The sequence below is a fragment of the Pararge aegeria genome, chromosome 17 (assembly GCF_905163445.1).
Source record: "Pararge aegeria chromosome 17, ilParAegt1.1, whole genome shotgun sequence".
Taxonomy (NCBI): Eukaryota; Metazoa; Arthropoda; class Insecta; order Lepidoptera; family Nymphalidae; genus Pararge; species Pararge aegeria.
The window spans coordinates 5,759,251-5,779,731 of record NC_053196.1 but is presented as its reverse complement, the minus strand read 5'-3'; the positions used below and the strand labels follow the sequence as shown (position 1 = coordinate 5,779,731).

General features: G+C 34.7%; 1 protein-coding gene across 1 annotated transcript in view; it reads right to left on the bottom strand.

Annotated features, from left to right (window-relative positions):
* Positions 1-2,869: 2,869 nt before the first annotated feature.
* Positions 2,870-20,481, bottom strand: part of LOC120631056 (neuropeptide CCHamide-2 receptor-like) — a 109,143-nt gene continuing 91,531 nt past the window's right edge. Inside the window, exons 4-8 of the mRNA XM_039900469.1 lie at positions 17,815-17,978; positions 16,711-16,904; positions 7,060-7,180; positions 4,271-4,453; positions 2,870-3,090 (exon numbers count right to left, since the gene is read on the bottom strand). Of these exons, the coding sequence (XP_039756403.1) occupies positions 2,928-3,090; positions 4,271-4,453; positions 7,060-7,180; positions 16,711-16,904; positions 17,815-17,978 (825 nt within the window). The 3' untranslated portion in view covers positions 2,870-2,927. The remainder of the gene's footprint in view (positions 3,091-4,270; positions 4,454-7,059; positions 7,181-16,710; positions 16,905-17,814; positions 17,979-20,481) is intronic.

Here is a 20,481-nt window from a genome sequence, read left to right as displayed (position 1 = left end):
GATTCTTACTCTATTTAACTATTATTGCTGTTTAGGTTAATATTATTACATTGCTGGTTTTTAAACTATTTTTTTGGTTTTTCTCATGAATAAGTAAAATAAGTAAGGTTTTCGTAGTTCTCGCGTTTTCGTAGATTTGCAGCGATTTTCAAATTTCGAAGAAATTTCGTTTAACCAGGAGGTGAAAAAATCCTGGGTTCAACAATAGTAATAATAACATTATAATCTACCTAATAAGGCAATGTTGCCTGTTTATCGGTTTTTTACCGGATATACTTCGGTGAGTGTGCTCAGGAACATTCTTGTTCCTCCTTCCCCGTTCTACCACAGAACAGCAAGACACCGTAAGCGGTGGCATTCTTATGTGGTTGATATTCCATCAACACGCACGAAACGTTTTTTATCCACGTTTCTGATACGTACCGCTAAGATGTGGAACGCCCTCCCGGCGTATGTGTGTGTGATTTGAGTACCTTTAAGGCTCGAGTGAATAGGCTTTTTCTAGGCAAGCGTGCTCCAACCTAGACCTCATCATTGCATTCTAACGGGCATGATTGTCGTCATGCGCTGGTTAATTAAAAAAAAAAAAAAATCATAATGTTCCTCTGTTGGGAGCAGGCATCTCTTTTCTCTGGAGATATCATAAATAATCTAAATTAGTTGTTTTCTTATTTTTTTTCAGGATTAACGAACGGTGAGCGCTGTGGTTGTAAGTTGAAGGTCCTAGGTTTGATTTCCGAATTTGCTTTGGTCTGATCTGGTGCAAGCTTTTGCCGTGGCTCGTTACCACCCTACCGACAAATACGTGTCGCTAAGCGATGTAGCGTCTCGGGATGATGTCGCGGTGGAACAGGTTAGGCTGCATTATAATCATTTACCACCGATGAGATTGCAGTCAAGGGCTAACTTGTAGTGCAATAAAAATAACATTTCTAAATGTAATTCATATACATTTAATCGATACATCCAAAAATCTTTACAAACATTCATTCGAAAATTAAATTTAACGTGTATTTTGTTTTATATAATAAATATATTAGAAGTGTATAATACACATTTTAGTTATTTTTTTATACTTATTTAACTATATATTTTTACACAGCATATTATATATTGTATGTCATAGAATAAATACGTAATTAATGTTTCACATCAATAACTCTACAGAGAACAGATAGGTTTTTCTAAGGAGCACGTTATAACGGTGCTATTTGTAACGTCAAATTGCCCTGCCACAACGCTGCCTGCTTTGCTTTGATATTGACAAAAGTGAACTCGAGCAAATTTTGAGCAGACTAATCTAATGCGAAAAATTGGGTTAAAGTTGTTAAGGGCTCAGGTGCACACTGGGCTATCTGGAGAAATTGAAGATAGGCTGTGTAAGGTGAATCGCTACTTTGAAAATGGTAAGTATTAACTAATAACTCAAAATAGTTAAAAAAAAAGAAAAATAACACGCCCAATATAGAATTCTGCTGAATAACAGTTTATTAATTATGTAATTGATACACACAAAAACAATATTTTAATGCAGTAAAGTATGTTTCACACTGTACGGGACCTTTTGAGAAGATTTGATTGAATGAGTCTCGGCAAATTCACAACCAGTTATTTTGAATTGTGCCATTGTCAAAGAATAACAGCTAAGAATATATTACGAGACAGTGATAAGAATACCTACGGAACAATCTGTATACAGTGAGGAAGTGCATATTTACATCACAAAATGCATTTTGTGCGGAGTTATTGTAGCATAGAGAATCAGGGTCCAGCTCTTTTGTTATGTATGGTATACTAAAAATATACATTTATTTTACACCTTTGGCATTAAAGTACGACTGATACAATATATTTACAAGATAGTCAGAAATAAAATTACAAAACAACAATAAGCTTGTTTTATCCTAATTTGATTGTCTTTTGATAGTAGTAGAGACCGAATTAATTTTACTTATAATTTTTAGTTCACTTATTTATAATCGTTTTTACATTCTTCAAGTCCTAATTTTAAATGATTTTTGCCACTTAAGATTTTTTTCGCCAAGCGTAATTCTTCTCACTATTATACATTAGTAGGATAAAAATATTTTTAAACGTACCAATTTCTTTTTTATTTTGTATCTTTGTGTACAGCCGTATGCAATGCAAAGAGCATTATATAATGACATGATAGATAACAATGTAATTGTTTTCATGTTTAGTGTCAAAACAATTGGGTGAGCTCACGTGCCTTTTCGAATGTTGAAACATTAGTGTGTGGCTAAATGGAAATTATAGACCTTGTTTTAAAGCTCATATTTCTGAAAATATCCACAGCAAATGCTCTTGGCGAAACGTTTCTAAGCAAAATCGTTAGTACAGAATTTGCAACTCTAAAAGTGGTAATATTAGATCTATTTCACTTTGACTTTATAGTGTTTCGGTACTCTAAAGCGACTCAACGATTGCGAGAATATAAATCTTATCCTAAGGTTACAGTAATATACAACGTTTAAACGAAACCGAAATAATAATTCACAGGCTTTAGAGGAGCATTATGTACTGTCTCGGAGACTTATCTGTGAAACCGAAAACCTAATAGTTTTTGAGTAAAGCATTGCCATAGTTTTTACTGAAAGAAATCAGATACAACCCTAACATCATATGCAAAACTAAAATCATGTGACTCCTTTCACTTTATTATTTGTATGCACGTGTCGGTCTTTTATCTTCAATAGGGTTATAATAAGTAAACAGTAAGAATGTTTTAAATTCGTTTGTATGGAAAAATAAATATGCTTCTTTTGATTTAATATTTTTACATGATTCCTTTTGTCATATACTATCCTTCAATATTATTTCGTAACTCGGTTACACGTTGTATACTATGTTTAATGATTTGTAGTAGTATATCACTGTCTATTCACTTGTCAGTTTTAGATCACTGTCTACCTTTCAATACACTTTTCGTTGACGTCATTCATGAAGTCACTGGGGTCCCTGACGGTCATGATGGTGACTCCGTCGTTGCTGTTTCTGGATATGATGTTATTTTTCTTTTTTGTGCTGCCATAGTCGTAATTCGATATTACGATGCTTTCCGTGGGATTCCTGTTAAACATGAAAAATGGCTATAAAATGTTTTATATTTTAAGAAAGAGTTCAGACCTAATCACGTCCCTGTACTGCAAAGCGCAATATTGGTAACCTCCCCTCTAGATGTTTAGATGAAACCAAAGGCAATCGATAGATGCAAGCAGCACCAGAACATGGAGTGTAGAAATCTTTGCAAAAATACCTATTTTCGACAATGGATGACCATTGGTTAATTGACACTTAAATTCTGCAGGATAGGTTAGCTGATGAAATAGTATCAAGAATTACAATCATATTTCAAGAACTGACATTTCCCAAGAGGCATTAAAAAGAAAACAATTTCCATATAGACCCAGGAAGTTAATTTAAGGGCGACGAGGCTGCAACACTGCCTTCCAAAATACATATCTTTGAAACTCATTATTTGGCCATCCGACTATCTGTCTGTTTCATTCAATCTTGCTTTTTAAAGTTCACCACATCTGGATCAACGGAACTGTGAGAGATTTTGTATTTAAATTATATCCTAAAATAATTAATTGTTTAAGAGTATGTGTTGTCTAGAACTGACAGTATCTGTCGCCATGTTTACAATCTCAGTAACCTGAACTAATTTGCTTGGAGAGATTGACATAGAAAGCATACGTCTTGCAGTGATGATATTTATTTCGTGGTTCATGAAACTAACATCCACACACACATTTAAAATCTTTACATTTTATCCTAACGCACGATTTATATATATATAGTATAACTAGTTCCAAAATGATCTTGATACATGTACTTAAGTAGCGTCTCATTTCACCAACCGGACTTCAGAAATTAAAGTGCTTGTATTAGATCAAACTCTTCAATACTCACCTTTTAAAACTCTTCATAATAGTTTTTTCATCAACGATGACTTATTTATGTCTATAAACTGCGCTGCATAGATTAAATAACTCAACAGAACCGTCATCGATGTTAAAGTTACGTTTCCTACCTTTTGAACGTATGACGCTGTGAGTTCCCGAGTGCTGTATCACGAGTCAACCTCCTCAACCTCGAACTGTTCCTTGCATGAAGAACATCCTTCTTGCAGCAAACGTATCTGATGAAATACTTCTTGTACACGTCACTCATGCTGCACAGCGCGATCGGGTTCACGCAGGAGTTGATAAATCTGGTAGAGGTATAAAGATATATCAATGCATACCTATTGCAGCGGTGTCGTTGGGTGCTTCTAAAGGAGGTCTCGCATATGGCAGTTCTGGACAGCCTAGAGCTGCATGTGGGGTGGAGCGCACCACGTCGGCAGCAGAGGTAGCGATTGAAGTGTTGCCTGAAGACGCCACTCACGCAGTATAGGGCGACCGGGTTTACACAGGAGTTGAGGAAACTGGTGTTTATTAAAAAATTATGTTATTTTTTTACATTTAGTAACTTTGTCTGCATTAAGTTTCAAACCCATTAGTGTTTATAACATATTCAATAGTATTGTTTTCATAAATTTATCTCTCGTAGAATAGAGGAATTAAGACCTTCCACGCTGCCCCAAGTATTCTCCAAGACCCAGAATTCAACAATGGCATAAACATTGTATGTCCGTAACTCAGGACCTCACGATCAGTACTTGGTTATGCTAATTACATACTAGATTAATGAGAAGGTGCCCAACCTCGCCAAAAAAGTAACGTTATTGGAATTTGATAAAAATTATAAGTTCTATTCTCTTCTGAGGACTTCACTTCTCTCTCAGAAGAAAAGGGCTTCAAAGTAGATTATAAGGCATTAACATGGGCGATGGCGATAATGATGATGGCTGATGGCTTTAAGTTCCCTCCAAAGCACGGGGTGGGCTCCGCTATTTTTACAAAATTTTTAAAAAGACTTAAAAATTTGAGGTTGATTTGCATTGACACTCTAAACTCGACGATCTCCCTAGCGCAACGGTGAGCGCTGTGCATTTAAGTAGGAGGTCCTGGGTCCGATTCCTGGCAGGGGCAGTTTGGGAATTTATAATTTTCTCTGTTCTGGTCTAGTGGGAGGTTTTGGTCGTTACTAGTTACCACCCTACCGACAAAGATGTGCCGCTAAGCGATTTAGTGTTCCAGTGCGATGTCGCGTAGAAGCCGATTAGGGCTATGTCTACCATACTCCCTAACAGGTAAGCCCGCTACCATCTCAGACTGCATCATCACTATTGAATAGAAGCAGGCGTTACTTTGCAGGAATCCACAATATATTATGAAAATTAATTTGCTATACACCATACAGATTGTCCTGCTGTTCGTGACGTATAGCAAATTAAACTTAATTTTCATACTGCATCAACACTCACACCAGGTGAGATTGCAGTCAAGGACTAACTTGTAGTGGAATAAAAAAATAAAAGACTTTTGATCTTTAGTGAAATAGGATAACTTCTGGAACAATGTAACGTAGCCTCTAACGCGAATCCAAAGCGAATCCATTATCATGAGTGATGATAGGGAAAATACAATATAAAAAACCATCCTCTCGTGTCTCGATGACAGCCGATCTCATCTTCAAGATTGATGCGATGAGTTGTTACCTGAGCTGCGATGCAAATTGCTCATAAATATTACCGCTGATCAACTTTAGAAGTGAAGTTTTAGTAGTAAAAGTTGAGATTTGCGTACTTTATCCCGAAACTCGGAAACGTGTCTTTAAATCCAAACTTCTCAAAAATTACATCTTAAAGTTCAGCATCGTATTATTTATTATCTACTTCATTATCCTTAAAGAATCTCTTTATAGAGTAATAAATTTGAGTATATAAAAAAGCTTTTTGGTATTACACGAATTTGAAAAATAATTAAATAACTTTGTCTTCTTTATCAAAGAGTTTCTGTTTAAAGACATGTTTTTTCCTATTGAGAATTGTATAATTGAAACAAAAAACAAGATTAAATCAACAAAAGATTTATTAGGCCATGTCTAGAAACTTGCAGAAAAGTAGCAAGGTACCTAAGGTAAGAACTAGTGCCTATTCTGTCGTACAAGAATAGATCTAAAAGCAGTGCCCTTTTTGACGTGTCAATAAAACTTAGTTCTAAGTGATTTTGGGTTTAGACAATTTAGGTAAACCAGAACTAGTAGTTACCACTGTAACGCTTTAAACGTTACAAAACCTCGTAACCCTCATATAAACCGTGTTCACCTACGAGTGTGTGATGCCCCAAAACCGTATCACTATAGATCAAGTAAATATTTATGGAAATAGTAACAAACATACACACAATTTTCTGCCTTGACGCAAATACCATCTCCTTTCTGTCGAAGGTCTCATTATAAACACTGTGTAACTTCTCTTTCACCTTTCACCTAAGTAAACAAAACAAGTTAATCAATTTCCATTCACTTTGATAGACCTAGATTATAGTTTAAAACTTAGAACATGCGATACAAATTTTATAACTAACTAGATGTTCTACTTTGTTTCGCTCGAGTTAACTTATGGGTCCTTGAATAAACCTTGCTTGTCACTTAAATTGGCGTTGTTACACCCTCTGTCCTTATAAAACAAGTAAAGCCATTTAACCCGCACGTTGATTGCGTATCTCACAACAGGCTTGCGACAGGCGTAAACAACACTTTTGGATACAATAAAAATACAAAAGTTACGTTTGACAGCAAAGATCGCAAGATTTACGCCTGACGCAAGCCTGTCGTGAGATACTTAATCACCCTGCTGTTTATTAACTGGAAAGCTGTTGATTAAAGGGTTTTCGCCTACACTTTGAGGAAATAGCAAATATATAATCCAAATAAAATTTTACATTTTCTCCAAGTGCAGGTAAAAAAACCTTAAATATAAAAATAAAAAATAGCAATATTATAAAAACAGCAATGTGTCATCTCTTGTAAAAGAGTCTCTCCCTGTAATATGGACTTATAAAAGTACATTGACACTGCAATGTTTCCTTCTACTTTATGATAACGCTACAGTCTATACAATAAGTAAAAGTGTAATAGACAAACCTCAGACAAAAAGCGATTATTCTCAATGCATGGGTGAAATCGTTGTAATCTGATTCCGCAGTCGGTGAAAGGTAGTACCATACTTCAAGTGCGTGGTATGGCAGGAAACAGATGAAAAACACTGAAACAAAAATTTAATAAGTTGGTCTTATTTACTCTCGAAATATTTCCAGAGTTTACAGCCCTGACGCATTGAGGAAAGTGAGGAGATGACATCGTTCTGATATTGCTCTTCGGAATTTAATTTAATTCTATCATAGACTATATTACTGCTCCATTACTGCGTATGCAGAAGGTCATTAAACAAACAAAAGTAGTGAAAAAAAGAGAGCGCATGAGGTTACTTCGTGTCGTCGGTTTGATATAAGTACGAGGTAACTGAATACAGGCGACCCATGAGCCAAAGTTTGATTAATGTATCTCAGTAGATGATCAATGACTAAAAATAGGTACTAATGAAAACAACGTTTAATAATATTATGTAATGTTCAACAAATAGCCAAAAAAGTTTGTTTACGGTTTCTTTCCGACCAGTAGTAAACTCTTTTTTTAAATTGTAATTAACTAGCTGCTACCCGCGTTCTTTTATTACGGTTTTTTACAAATCCGGGCAACAGCAGTTTATCGAATATCGATTGTGCTAAGTCAAACTTTGCATCCACTTTAGCAAATTTCAGGGAGCAAAGTTGGTAGACGTGGGCGGATATACCAATGTGACATCAACATGATATCCTCTGTGAAAGTTATCTATACGAGCAATTGTAATTGATGTTATTTTTTAAACGAATTCCTTCATAAACGAAGAGGTTATTAGTTTTGTTTTTTTCAGACATAACTCCGTCATTTAAAAAAGTTTTTAATATGATTTTTTGTTTTGCCTTTAGTTTAATCTGAGTAATGTGAAGTTTAATGTGAAATTTATTTAAATTTGAGCATCATTTAAATTTCATATAGAACTGATGAAGAGTCTTGGAGACAGGCAATGGAACTCTTCAAAAAATAACAGCAAATCCACCGCGATTGCTGCTATCCAATGCATTGTTTACGCAATCACACATCATACTTAATATCACGAGAATTTCGGGGTACAAGTACAACTACATTTTCTACCAAAGTTACTAGTTGTTGCAATTTTTTAAGCGACTGGAAGTACATACTATTCAAGCTGGATGTATCCAAAAAAATATTTACAATTTATTTGGTATAACATACATCACGCTCATCATCAAGTTGGTTTTTTTTTAATTTTTTTTGTTATTAATTTGGTCAGCCTGTAGTCTTTTTGTTTGTGTATCTAATACCTATCTATATTATAGAATACATATATAGAATAGCAATAAAAAACAGCTTCTACTATTCTGCTGCGGAAAATCCAAAAATCATTTTTATATTGTCGCATGAAAAACGATGCGAGATGTCGCGAGCGTTATCCTACGTAGCGATAAATTATTCACGTTTAACAGAATTTTAAATGTAGTTTGCTAGAAGCTAAACATTTCACAAGCTTAGAATGAATGCCAGTGGTAAATATAGTATTTATTGCCATCTCTATGTATCAGAAGATTTCACGTAGGCGTTCTAGAATGCTCTACACAAAAATGAAGAATAAAACGACACTTGTTATTCGTGTAATTGGTGTTGGATTTTGTGGTTTCGTAACTCTTACTTTACGACCTCACAATATAAAAAGTTACTCTCTTTAGGATGAAATCGATATGTCATAAGTTGAGAACCGTATCTAATTTTTGCGTATTTCATAGTATTATGTCCTACAGGATCTGGCTATGGGGCAAAGCAGCTGATATAGATACAATAATAATGCTTCAAAAAAGAGCTGTCCGATCAATATACAAACTAAGATCACGCGAATGCATTTCGCGTGATTATAGTAAGAAACTACGCAATATATTTATAACAATTAAATCTTTGTAAAACATTACATTAATCTTCATAAATAAAAGTGGATATAAACAATCGACTTCCTAAATACGGTCATAAATTTGTTATATCAGCATGTCGTCTTAGAAAAGTGCAGAAAACCTTTGTGGGGTTTATTTTTTTTTAATTGTGACCAGAGATAACAACGATAATGCTGTATACACCTATAATTGATAATTGTAATGGACAATTTTTTTAATGAATATAGTAACAATTAAATGCTAGTGCGTCTTATGAATAAATAAATAAATAAATACCCAAACTGAGCGATCAATCAACGAAAATTAGTAAGATGAAAAGACAGAGTAACAAAGGCTACTTTTTATCCCAGGAAAACAATCGGTTTCCACGGAATTTGTAAAAATGAACAATAATAAAAAAAAACCTTTATGGCCATACTCTATTGCTAGAAGGTACAAGCTCTCTTAACAAAATAATAAAAAACTTAATCTCTTAACAATTTGGCAAAAAAGCTGACTTGCAGTTTGCTCTGGTATACAAAATGTCAAACGGCTCCCTGCGTTATTTTACAAGCCAATCTATCCCAAATTAAAACATAGTTTACAATCAATAAAATGGCTACCAATACTTCAACAGAGACGCATTTGTGGCCAATAATGAGTTTACTTGTTATTCCCAAATTCGATAAATTACTCTAATAATATTATCGTGTATTCGGAATACAATTTAATAGGAAAATGTTCACTGTTCCATATAATTTGGTAAACCGAACAAAAGCAAACATAACAAAAGTATTTATGTGAAAAGCTCCAAAAAGTCTTATAATATAATAGAATGTTACGATAACGTATCATGAACATTGAACAGTAATTGGCTGTCCTAACAAAAGGAATGTAATTTGTGATTCACTGTAAAATCTTCTGAGAATATTTTTTCGTTAATATAGTAATGGCTTTCGAAAATTCCTGAAAAAAGTTCTTTATACTCTCTTTATAACTTAGTGAATGAATGATTGAATGAATCACTTTCATTGAACACCACGGACAAAATCAGAATATATTTATACAAAAATATATATTTCAGTCAAAGTAGCACAGTACTATGAAAATGAAGCAATGGTGGCTTAATAATTTTTGATCGTGAAGTCCTCCGGTGTTGGACGAAGATCTGTTTGTCGAAGATCGGTGTGGAGCATAGAGATTGAAAAAAGAAAATTATACATAAATAAAAAAGACGACTATTATTATTTATTTATCTACTTTAATTCATATTTAAGTATTAATGGTATGTTAAAATATGTATTTATTTTTTATATTTATCTATAGTATTGTTGTATTTGTGTAGTCTGGTTTATGTATTATTATGTATAGTATGTAGTTATTCGTATGTTTATTCTAAATACTGTACCCCACCTATTCGTTTTTTTTTTAGTTTTCCTAATAATAAGGTTGCCTGGCAGAGATTGCTACTTAGCGATAAGGCCGCCTTTTGCTTTCCTAATTTTATCCAAGGCAGCTTGGCGCAGTGGGCAGCGTCCCAGCTTTCTGAGTCCAAGGCCGTAGGTTCGATTCCCACAAGTGGGAAATGTTTGTGTGATGAACATGAATGTTTTTCAGTGTCTGGGTATTAGTATCTTCTTCTTCATCGGACTTGGCCGTTTTCCGCAAGTAGGCGCTTCGCTTGCATCGAACTCGGACTGGACCGTTTTCCACGCTTCGTTTGCTGTCCATCGAACTGTCCCGCTGTTATTGCTCGCAACTCCAACCAGGCTTACTCGTTTCAGAAGCCTTACTCGTTCCAGAAACTTAACAGGCCGCCCAGGTTGCCAAGTCTGGGTGTTTATATGCATATTATAAATATTTATGTATGTTATTCATAAAATATTCATCAGACATCTTATATATATAACACAAGCTACGGTTACTTTGGATCTAGTTTGCGATGTGTGTATTATCGTATATTTATTTATTTTTAACTTGTTTTGATTTAAAAGTAGGTATAATCTAACATCAAATCAAAGAGGCAATAATGGATCTTACAGCATATCGATGCATTTAACCTTTATACCTATTTCTACAGTGCTAGGAAACTGGGTAAATCGAACAAGAGCAAATAGACCCGATACCCGATACAATGTGGATAAGTGTCAATCTTCATTCGATTGTACTGGATCTCGCACATTGTGATTAAATAATACAATACTGTAAAATTGATTATTTGCTAGAATGTATTCTACAGGACGTAATACAATGTTTAGTATGCGGATAATTGTATAGAAAACTGGATGTTGCCTGCGACGTCGCCAGTATCTTATTGTTTTTTTTTTGTAAATACCACGGGAACCGTTATTTTCTCAAGATAAATAAATAAATATACTACGATAATACACACACCGCCATCTAGTCCCAAAGTATGCGTAGCTTGTGTTATGGGTACTTAGATAACTGATGAATATTTTTATGAATAATATACATAATATAATATACGTATAAACACCCAGACACTAAAAAACATTCATGTTCTTCACACAAACATTTTCCAGTTGTGGGAATCGAACCCACGGCCTTGGACTCAGACACAGGGTCGCTGCCCACTGCGCCAATCGGCCTTCAAAAGATAAGATAATACTGGAAATCCATCTTGAGGATGTAAGCTATGATATATACCTTATCTATGACCAAAATTTCTCAATTTAGCTGTGCAGCGGTTTGGTGCTTTTTCGAGAAAAAAAAGTATTCTGTGTCCATGGTCAAAATATTTTATATGCCAGATTTTATCAAGACTAGTGCAGTCATTGAGCCGAACATAAGTAGCAAACAAACAAACAGAAACATTTTTGCATTTATAATATAAGCAAGTATAGCTACACGTATGTTTTATAATAGTTTATCAATAAATGTGATTGTTGTTTTAAAGCAAACGTGTTAAATGTTTGTTACTTATCGAATTGTCTAAAATAATAAATGACATTATCTACTAATGGGCACTATATTAGGTCCATACATATAAAAGTGACTTTTTGTCGAGCTGGCCATTATAATGAGGGTGTAATGGCCGGTAGTACTTACGATCTTAATTAGAATGAATATTTTTAAATGACAATCAATGTGAGATGGTGATATCAAAAAAAAATAACCGGCTAAGATTGTTGTGGGCTTCTTCTTGGACCAGGGCGCGTTTGGAACCCTCGTAGCTTTAGTTTTGGCCTCGAAAGTTTTTTTTATTTTTTATTTGGTAACTATGACCCATCTATACTATAACATAACAGAATACATAAAAACTAAACTAAATCAAAAAAACTTACTTTAAATATTAATATGCAATATACAAAAAGTTACAAGTTAGAATTTCTGCGTCCTGGCAGCCCTACGTGGAGATTAACATACAGCTTGTAAATTCGTATCGATTTATTAATGCTTTCAGAATGCCGTTGCTTATCCACGTTCTTTTCATCAAGGATGCTATTCGTTTTGTTCTAATGGCAAAAAAGTCATCAGCATGAGTATCGCCATTTACTTACTTCTATGTCATATTTTACTACATGTACTTATGCATCAGAAGTGCTATCTTTGTGCCCATTTGAATAAAGAAATATTTGACTTTGACTTTGATCCACTGGCTCACTACTACACAGTCATGAGTGCAGGCGCACGTCCAATCGATTGACAGCTACCCTCTCTGCTTGTGTAGGTGAGACAATGTATGTGTATTTATTATATAGATATAAACACTACAGAGAACTTTTGTGAAAACTCCACAAATCATTCGTTATTATCATATTCAAAATTCAAAATTCATTTATTTCAAGGAGGCCTAATATAAGCACTTTTGAAACGTCAAGTCAGATGAAAGCGGAGCCGGATGCTTCCAAGCAACCTTGTCATTAAGAAATTCATCAATTGTGTAATAAATGTGTAAACCTCGCTGTAATAAATGTGTTTTAACACATTATTTAAACTCATGCATTGTCCAAAATTACCTTAGGAATCATAAAGCGAAAATTGAGTATATCAATCCCACAAATGACTCCTGCACCTTTCGCAGACGATATGCAGATGTCACTAATTTATGACCATTTCTTGTAAGTCAACTGTTTATATCCACTTTTTGTTTATGAAGACTAATATGTTGTCTTACAAAAACTATATGTTATAAATATATTGTGAGGCTACCGTAAGGATACCTATTTCTTTAAATTTTTCACGAAGGGATTTTTTTCATCCACAGCACAATAATGCCACACTGCTGGACTCGCCTTCTCCGCCTTCTGTCTTCACAGAATTAAGATTAAACAGAACTCTCATTCAGGCATTATTACATGCAGTGCATTGTGTCCAAAAATAGTAAAAACGTCGTCACGTCTCACTTCAAAATCCGCGTAATATCGCTAGCCCACAATCTTTTCCCAGTTTCCCCATTTTATGTTAAGGGTTTAGAGGGGAAATAATTAATGTTACTGTTCAAGAAACACTACTAAAGTGGAGTGGTTTTTGATGCTTCAATATTAGTCATGTACACGGTTTCTGTATGTTCGAAATTCTGAGCCTATCTCATAGGAGGGCGAGTTGACGAACTTTACTTTTTCGAATCCCAGCATGCAGCAACTTTTCTAAGTTATGTGCGTTTTAAATTAAAAATCACTTGCTCTAACGGCGAAGGAAAATATCGTGAAGAGACTCGCAAGCCTGAGAGTTCTCCATAATGTTCTCAAATGCGTGTGAAGCCCAACAATCCGCACTAAGCTAACGTGGAGGACTACGGCCTAAACCCTTATCAATGTGGGAGACCTGAGCCCTGTAATGAGCCGGGTTGTTAAGATGTTATTCAATCGTAAATAGAAAACGGTGGAAAGTGCCTCGAACGAGAAGGCATCTAATAATATCTTATCGGTGTGAATTGCTTCAGTGGTTAAATAGACTATTCGAGTGTGTTTAAAATCTTTACATAGTGCTTTCGAGTGGCATTTTTAAAAGCATTTTGTTTGCTTTACAATTGAATTGCAAAAACGTTTGAAAGCGCAATCTCTACTACATTACAATACTACATCAATATCAGTACATGATACGTGGGTGTGTTGTTAGCCGTGCATTTGTCACCTTAAACATAGTGTTACCTCATTAAAAATAATTTATTGTTATCCTTATGAATGTTAAGTGGTTGTTTGTTTGTCTAAATTCAAATTTAAATTCAAAAATCCTTATTCATGGAGGCCTATCACAGGCACTTATGAAGCGTTCATACACATATGTTTACAAAAGGGGATGGTAATAACTTCGTTCGCCAACGTTAAACCTTATGCTAAGAGGGTTCCAAACGCGCCCTGGTCTAAGAAGAACCCTTAATAAACTTGGCCGGATTTTTTTTGTTATCACCATCTCACCATAAATTAATATAAAGCTATAAAGTTAGAGCAATTCACACCCAAGCTATTTTTTCATTTAAGTAATCCTTAACATTATAACAGGATTTATCTGTAAGCTTTCGTTTTATATCTATAGAAACATTTCAAAGATTTCATTCGGTAATTTGTTATAAAATTAATATATTGTTGTCCTTCCTTCACGCCCTAAGTAAGCTACCAATCAACCAATGAACTTTGTTTTTGGCATAGAGTTAGATTGTTGAAAGGACAGAGGCTACTTTTATCATCAAACTCCCAACGTTTTACAGGAACATTTTTGTACCAAATATCGTCGTTCTTGCACTCTTTAACAAAGCAACCAAACTATATTTTCACCGTAACTAACACTTTAGTCCACAGATAGTGGATTGGTGGACTTCACACACTTTTGAAAACATTATGGAGATCTCCCAGGCATGCAGGTTTCCTCACTATGTTTTCCTTTGCCGTTATAGCAAGTGATTTTTAATTTAAAACGCAATTAACTTTGAAATGTTATACTTGCTTGCTGGGACTCGAAATCAAAAACCAACAACCAACCAATCAAGTTGTGTGCTGGGATTTGAACTCGGCTACCCTAAAGTGAACTCGAAGTACTCACTGCTATCACCGATATCTAACTCCTTCATATTCGGTAAATATTCGGTGACGGAGTTTTGAAAGCTGTAATCTGGAAACAGTGCGATAGCCACAGCGGTTCGTGGTCTTATATATCTAGGTTAGGTATCAAGATGGCATCGAAACTTCACGTTATCGATTAGTATACTTGTAAACTTGTTGCAGTTATATATTTATATACCTATTTTTGTCATGTTTCTCATCGGCTTGATAACGGTGGCAAAGAAGTTGATATTGCTTAGTAACATTACAAGTTTGGAAAGTGCATTTATCGTAAAAACCATGTAGCACAGCGAAAAGGGGCAAACGATGTGGTCTCAACATAGAATTAAGAACAAACAGAATCCGTGTACACAAATAATATTGAAGCATTAAAAACCACTCCACTTAAGTAGTGTTTCTCGAACAAGCGGTTAGTCACTATTCATTAAGCAGTTGACAGAAATTATTCTAACTCTAATGTTCTGAACGTTTTCCATAGAAAACTTTGTGAGCAACATCCCGCTTGTGTGAAGTGAGACGTGGTCATGGTCATTATCGTCTGTGTTTTTAGACATAATGCACTACATGTAATAATGGCTGAATGAGGATTCTGTATATTCTTAATTTTGTTGGTACCAATCATCTTTATAAATTTATGGTAGGCATTAGAAATTTAAGACAATCAACGATTTTTGACATGACTTTTTTATACATTTAAAAAGCAAAATTTGATAAAAAAACTCCATAAGTTATTCGTTCGATTTAAAAAAAAAAAGCGATTTTCTAACCATTTTTCTGCAACGCTTCCTCGGTTTTTTTTTTGTAACAGCGAGTAAGATTAGAAAATATAATTTTTGTTTTATTGCATATTCATTTTAAGATCACTAGCGTATTTTGCAAGTGTAAATTCTGTTCAACAATTTATAAAAAAAAAGTATTCCTAAGCAAACTAATTTAATTTCTAAACCCTCCGAGAAATAATTGCTGGTTACGTGCATTGATTGGTAGTACAGCTTTGTTTTGTAAATGGGAGCTATACCTAATAGTAACTAGCGTCTATCAGTGACACACAGACTGGAAACGGGATATTCATATAACCTACCTTTGATATACATTATGCATGTTTAATAACCGACACGACATGTTTAATACGACCATTTCTTCATTCGAACGATCTTCGTATATTAATAAATACGATTAAATAGCAATTAAATATAGGTATAACTAATTAAAATAGAATTTTACAAACCTTTACTTTGAAATGAACAAAAAATTTTAAATTACAAATTTTTTGTTCATTTCAATAGTGGCAAAGACGTTGATATTGCCTAGCAACGTTTGACACTTGGAAAGATCATTTATCGTTAGGACTTTATTGTACAGCGAATACGACCATTTTGTATTAACGATCTTCGTATATTAATAAAATACGATTAAATAGCAATTAAATATAGGTATAACTAATTAAAATGGAATTTTACAAACCTTTACTTTGAAATGAACAAAACATTTTAAATTATAAATTTTTTGTTCATTTAAATATATATTAACAAACCAAAATATAAAACTTAACCTAAACCATGAGATCTTGCATAAGAATGACTCCATGAAGCAATAATTATTCTTTATATATATATTTCTAATAATCTCTGTTGTTAATTTTGTAACAACCGAGACTGGAGAACTTGTTGACTGGCCCACTTATATGATTATTATATTCAAGCCCATTACACGAGCTGCCATAAACTTACCGATAACAAATATCAAGACCATGCAGGCTACAGACTTCCTGGCTTTTGCCTGCGCCTCGCCTTGCCCGCCGTGTAGCGCGCCCGGCATCTCCTTGGTACTTGCTAGCAATCGTTGCGCCATTAGCGAGTAGAAGAATGCGATCACGAGAAGCGGCAGCGCGTAGTAAACGATCGCTTTAGTCAATGTCATCCATCTAAAAGAACGTAATATATTCAGAGCGGTATTTTTAATAAACTGGCAATCGTTAAATAACATACTTTATATAAGGTTTACTAAACAGAGTAACACTTTACAGGGCATGCAAGTAGGTAACATGTACTGCAATGTGCCGTTCTGTTTCCACCATCTTGATGCGTGTACCTGTCATCTTAATATATATAAATCTCCTGTCAGGATGTTTGTCCGCGATGGACTCCTAAACTACTTAACCGATTTTAAATAAAATTGGCTCACCGTGAGCAGTCTGGTCCAACTTAAGAGATAGGATATCTTAGATCTTTAATTATAGTCGCAATTTTATTTTATTGCAAATTATTTGTCACATGTTATATATATATACTACAATACTCACTTAAGGCTAAGCGATACTGAATACTTTAAAAACAAAATCAAACGCAGACGAAGTCGCGGGCAACAGCTAGTTATAATATATAGTCTAAAGGCTATATATTATAATGACAGATACACTACATGTGTGTAGTGACAATGATATGCACTACATGTGTGTAGTGACAATGACAGAGACCGAAGCCCTAACCTTTAGCTTTTTTTGAGTTCGATCTCCGGGAGGCATTTCTTACTTTCAGATAAGTGCGGCTTTAATTTTTTCAATTAAATATCACCTGCTTGACGGTGGAAGGAAAGCATCATGAGAAACTTGGCCAGCTTCGGTGGCCTAATGCCTTTTCATTCGGAGAGGAGACCGATCCCCTGTGGTGGGCTACTAATTCTTACTAATAGTATGTGTGTATTGTGGTTTAAGTTGTGATAGATAGGGTAGGAGTTTGACGTCGCTTTCGGAGGGGCGAGCTCGAATCCCAGCCGTACCAACCCATATACAAAAATATTTGAAGGGAAAAAGTAGGTATAGATATTACACGTACTTAGCATAGTTATCCCAGTCCTCAGGATATGGCGAGCAGTATATAATGGATACGTTGTTGCTGATATCATGAGTAATAGTGCTGGAAAAGAGCGCCGCTGGTGCTGCGAAGATTAGCGCAGCTGCCCAAATGATTGTTGCACAGACCAAGGGGAGTTTGCGTAGCTGAAAAAAAGAAACTTCTTAATACTCTTAATTTTTTCACTGACTATTGTACAGTATCGCTGGTCTAGTGGTTTGCATGTTTAACAACGGATCACGAGGGTGTTCAAATCCCGGGTCCGACCAAATAATGTAAGTTATCGTATTTCTAATGTTAAATAATTTTGAACAGCTGGAGATAGAAAATTTGTTGTATATCAGCCCCCGTCTCGTAGAGAGCATGTTAAGTCACGGTTTATTATCACTACCTCGTGAATAGTCGTTATATGTAATAAAGCCCACCAACTCTCATTGAAGCAACGTGGTGGAAATACACTCTAAAAACGTTTTTCGAATAGGCTACGGACGATGATGATAGTACCTATAGAATATTTCAAATATCTGATACTATCGTCCGTCTGTCTGTCTATATATCTATCAGCTTCCTTTCACAGAGATCATAATACATAAATAAAAATAAAATAAAAATGAAAAAGCCTTTACTCCTGTAACTTACATTTACATACCTAAGCTAGTTTAATGTTAGTATTTTAGTTTTCGTTTACAAAAATTAAATTTATTGTTACAAATGTTAGCTTATCCCCAGATTAGGTAAACTCCTCCTACGATGTCCATTTTTCCCTGTCCTTTGCTATTTGAGCCCAGTTTGGGCCGGCTATTTTTTTGATCTCATCCTCCCACCGTGTCAATGGTCTCCCTCTGGCTCTTTTGCCTTGTGGGCCTTTCCACAAAGTTGCTCTTACGGTCCACCTCTGGTCTGTAAGCCTCGCTATATGACCTGCCCATTTCCACTTCAGTTTTAATGCATAGCAAAGCAACGAATGCCTTGATTCGTTGCTTTTGTTATGGATCTTATTTTTGTATGGCGTACTTTATCAAGTTTTTTTTATGCTGAGCATGCTGCACAATACATAGGGAGATAAAAATTTAACAGAACGTGAATTTTTATCTATTGCCGCCATAAACAAGAATAAAAAAACACAAATTAAAAGAAAAACGAACCAAACTGTGTCTATATACCGGGTACCATCTACTTATAGCGATGAAATGAAAATTTATTGCTTTTCCAGTAAAAACATTTCTAAGCCACAAAAACAGCGATATTAGAGGCGAGTTTGCTGCGCATTACACCCAATGAATTTGTAATGAAATAGACTTATATATTATGTGTAGAATAGTAAAGAGCAAATTTTACTGCTTAACTATGTAGGTTCATTTCGATCTTATGTTCTACACTAATACTACTAGCATAACATAAAGCTACTAGCATACTAGCATACTAACTGTAGCATAATATAAAGAATAGGCTAGTAGTTCAAAACGTGTTAACTCTTGCTCAAGCTCTTTGTTAAAAGTGTTTTTTGTTAATAACTCAAAAATTATTAAAGTTTTATCTTTTCAAACTTTTTCGTCTCATGTTGCATGTCGCGTGACGGTCGGCCGCGGAGTATCGATAAAGTGACAGGCGCTCGTCAGAGCAGCCGAGGCTGACCGTGTAATGTATACACTACACGGTCAGCTGATGCAAACTTTACTTCAGTCACTGGCACATTTGTACCAGTGCTCCGTGTGTGCATAACATATTGTTTTCAGTTTTTTAATATGTGTATATAATAAAAGAAGTAAATGATTGTTACTTAACAATATATGTTCTCTGAGACACAGATTTCAATAAAAATATTAGTCGGAGACCTACTAGTAGTCTACTTTAATAATTTTCCATTATCAATCCCATTTTCCAAGTATAAAATTAATATTGATGAAGCTATTTTCATACCCTCAATGAGATATTATTAAGAAAATATTTAGTTAAATGTCTATAATGTGAATAAAACTTTTACTTTTACCGTGGTTTAATAAAACCATACAATCCTTTTTTATATTTAATGAATTTTGTTAAAAGATGAAGAGATCTTTTAAAGAGAAGGCAATTTTCATTCGTGCATCTCAGTAATCTGTCTTCATTATTTATAATAAAAAATAGGTCTCCGCGTTTCCTTAACGGTGGCAATTTTGCTTGAAACAGAATATCACACGAAATATACAGCTGAAGTTAGACGCCGTGGTAATTGATAATGTATGGAAACCTCACTTCTTCCGCGCCCTGCGCAATATATCTATGTCCTAGCGCTAGACACGGACCTCGTGTCCATATGTTGTCTGTCAGTGACAGAAGAAAATAACTTTATTTATTTTTTAAGAAGATAAACATTTAGTCTTTCCCCGTGCAGAAAAATATCCACATAAAAGCCGTGCATGAAATTGTACACCTAGACTTCGTGATCCGTCGCTAAATATTTTAACTACTCGACTAACGAGCTACCGTTCTCTCTATGTAAATATATATACCATAAGATATAGTATTGAAGTTTATCTGCAGGCCGCAATAATTACTATGTCAGTCGTGATAGTATTGATAACAGAGATAGTGATAGCTGAATAATTAATTATAATTAATCAACGGTTATCACTGACCAAAGACCTATCTTGTATGTTACATCACTGG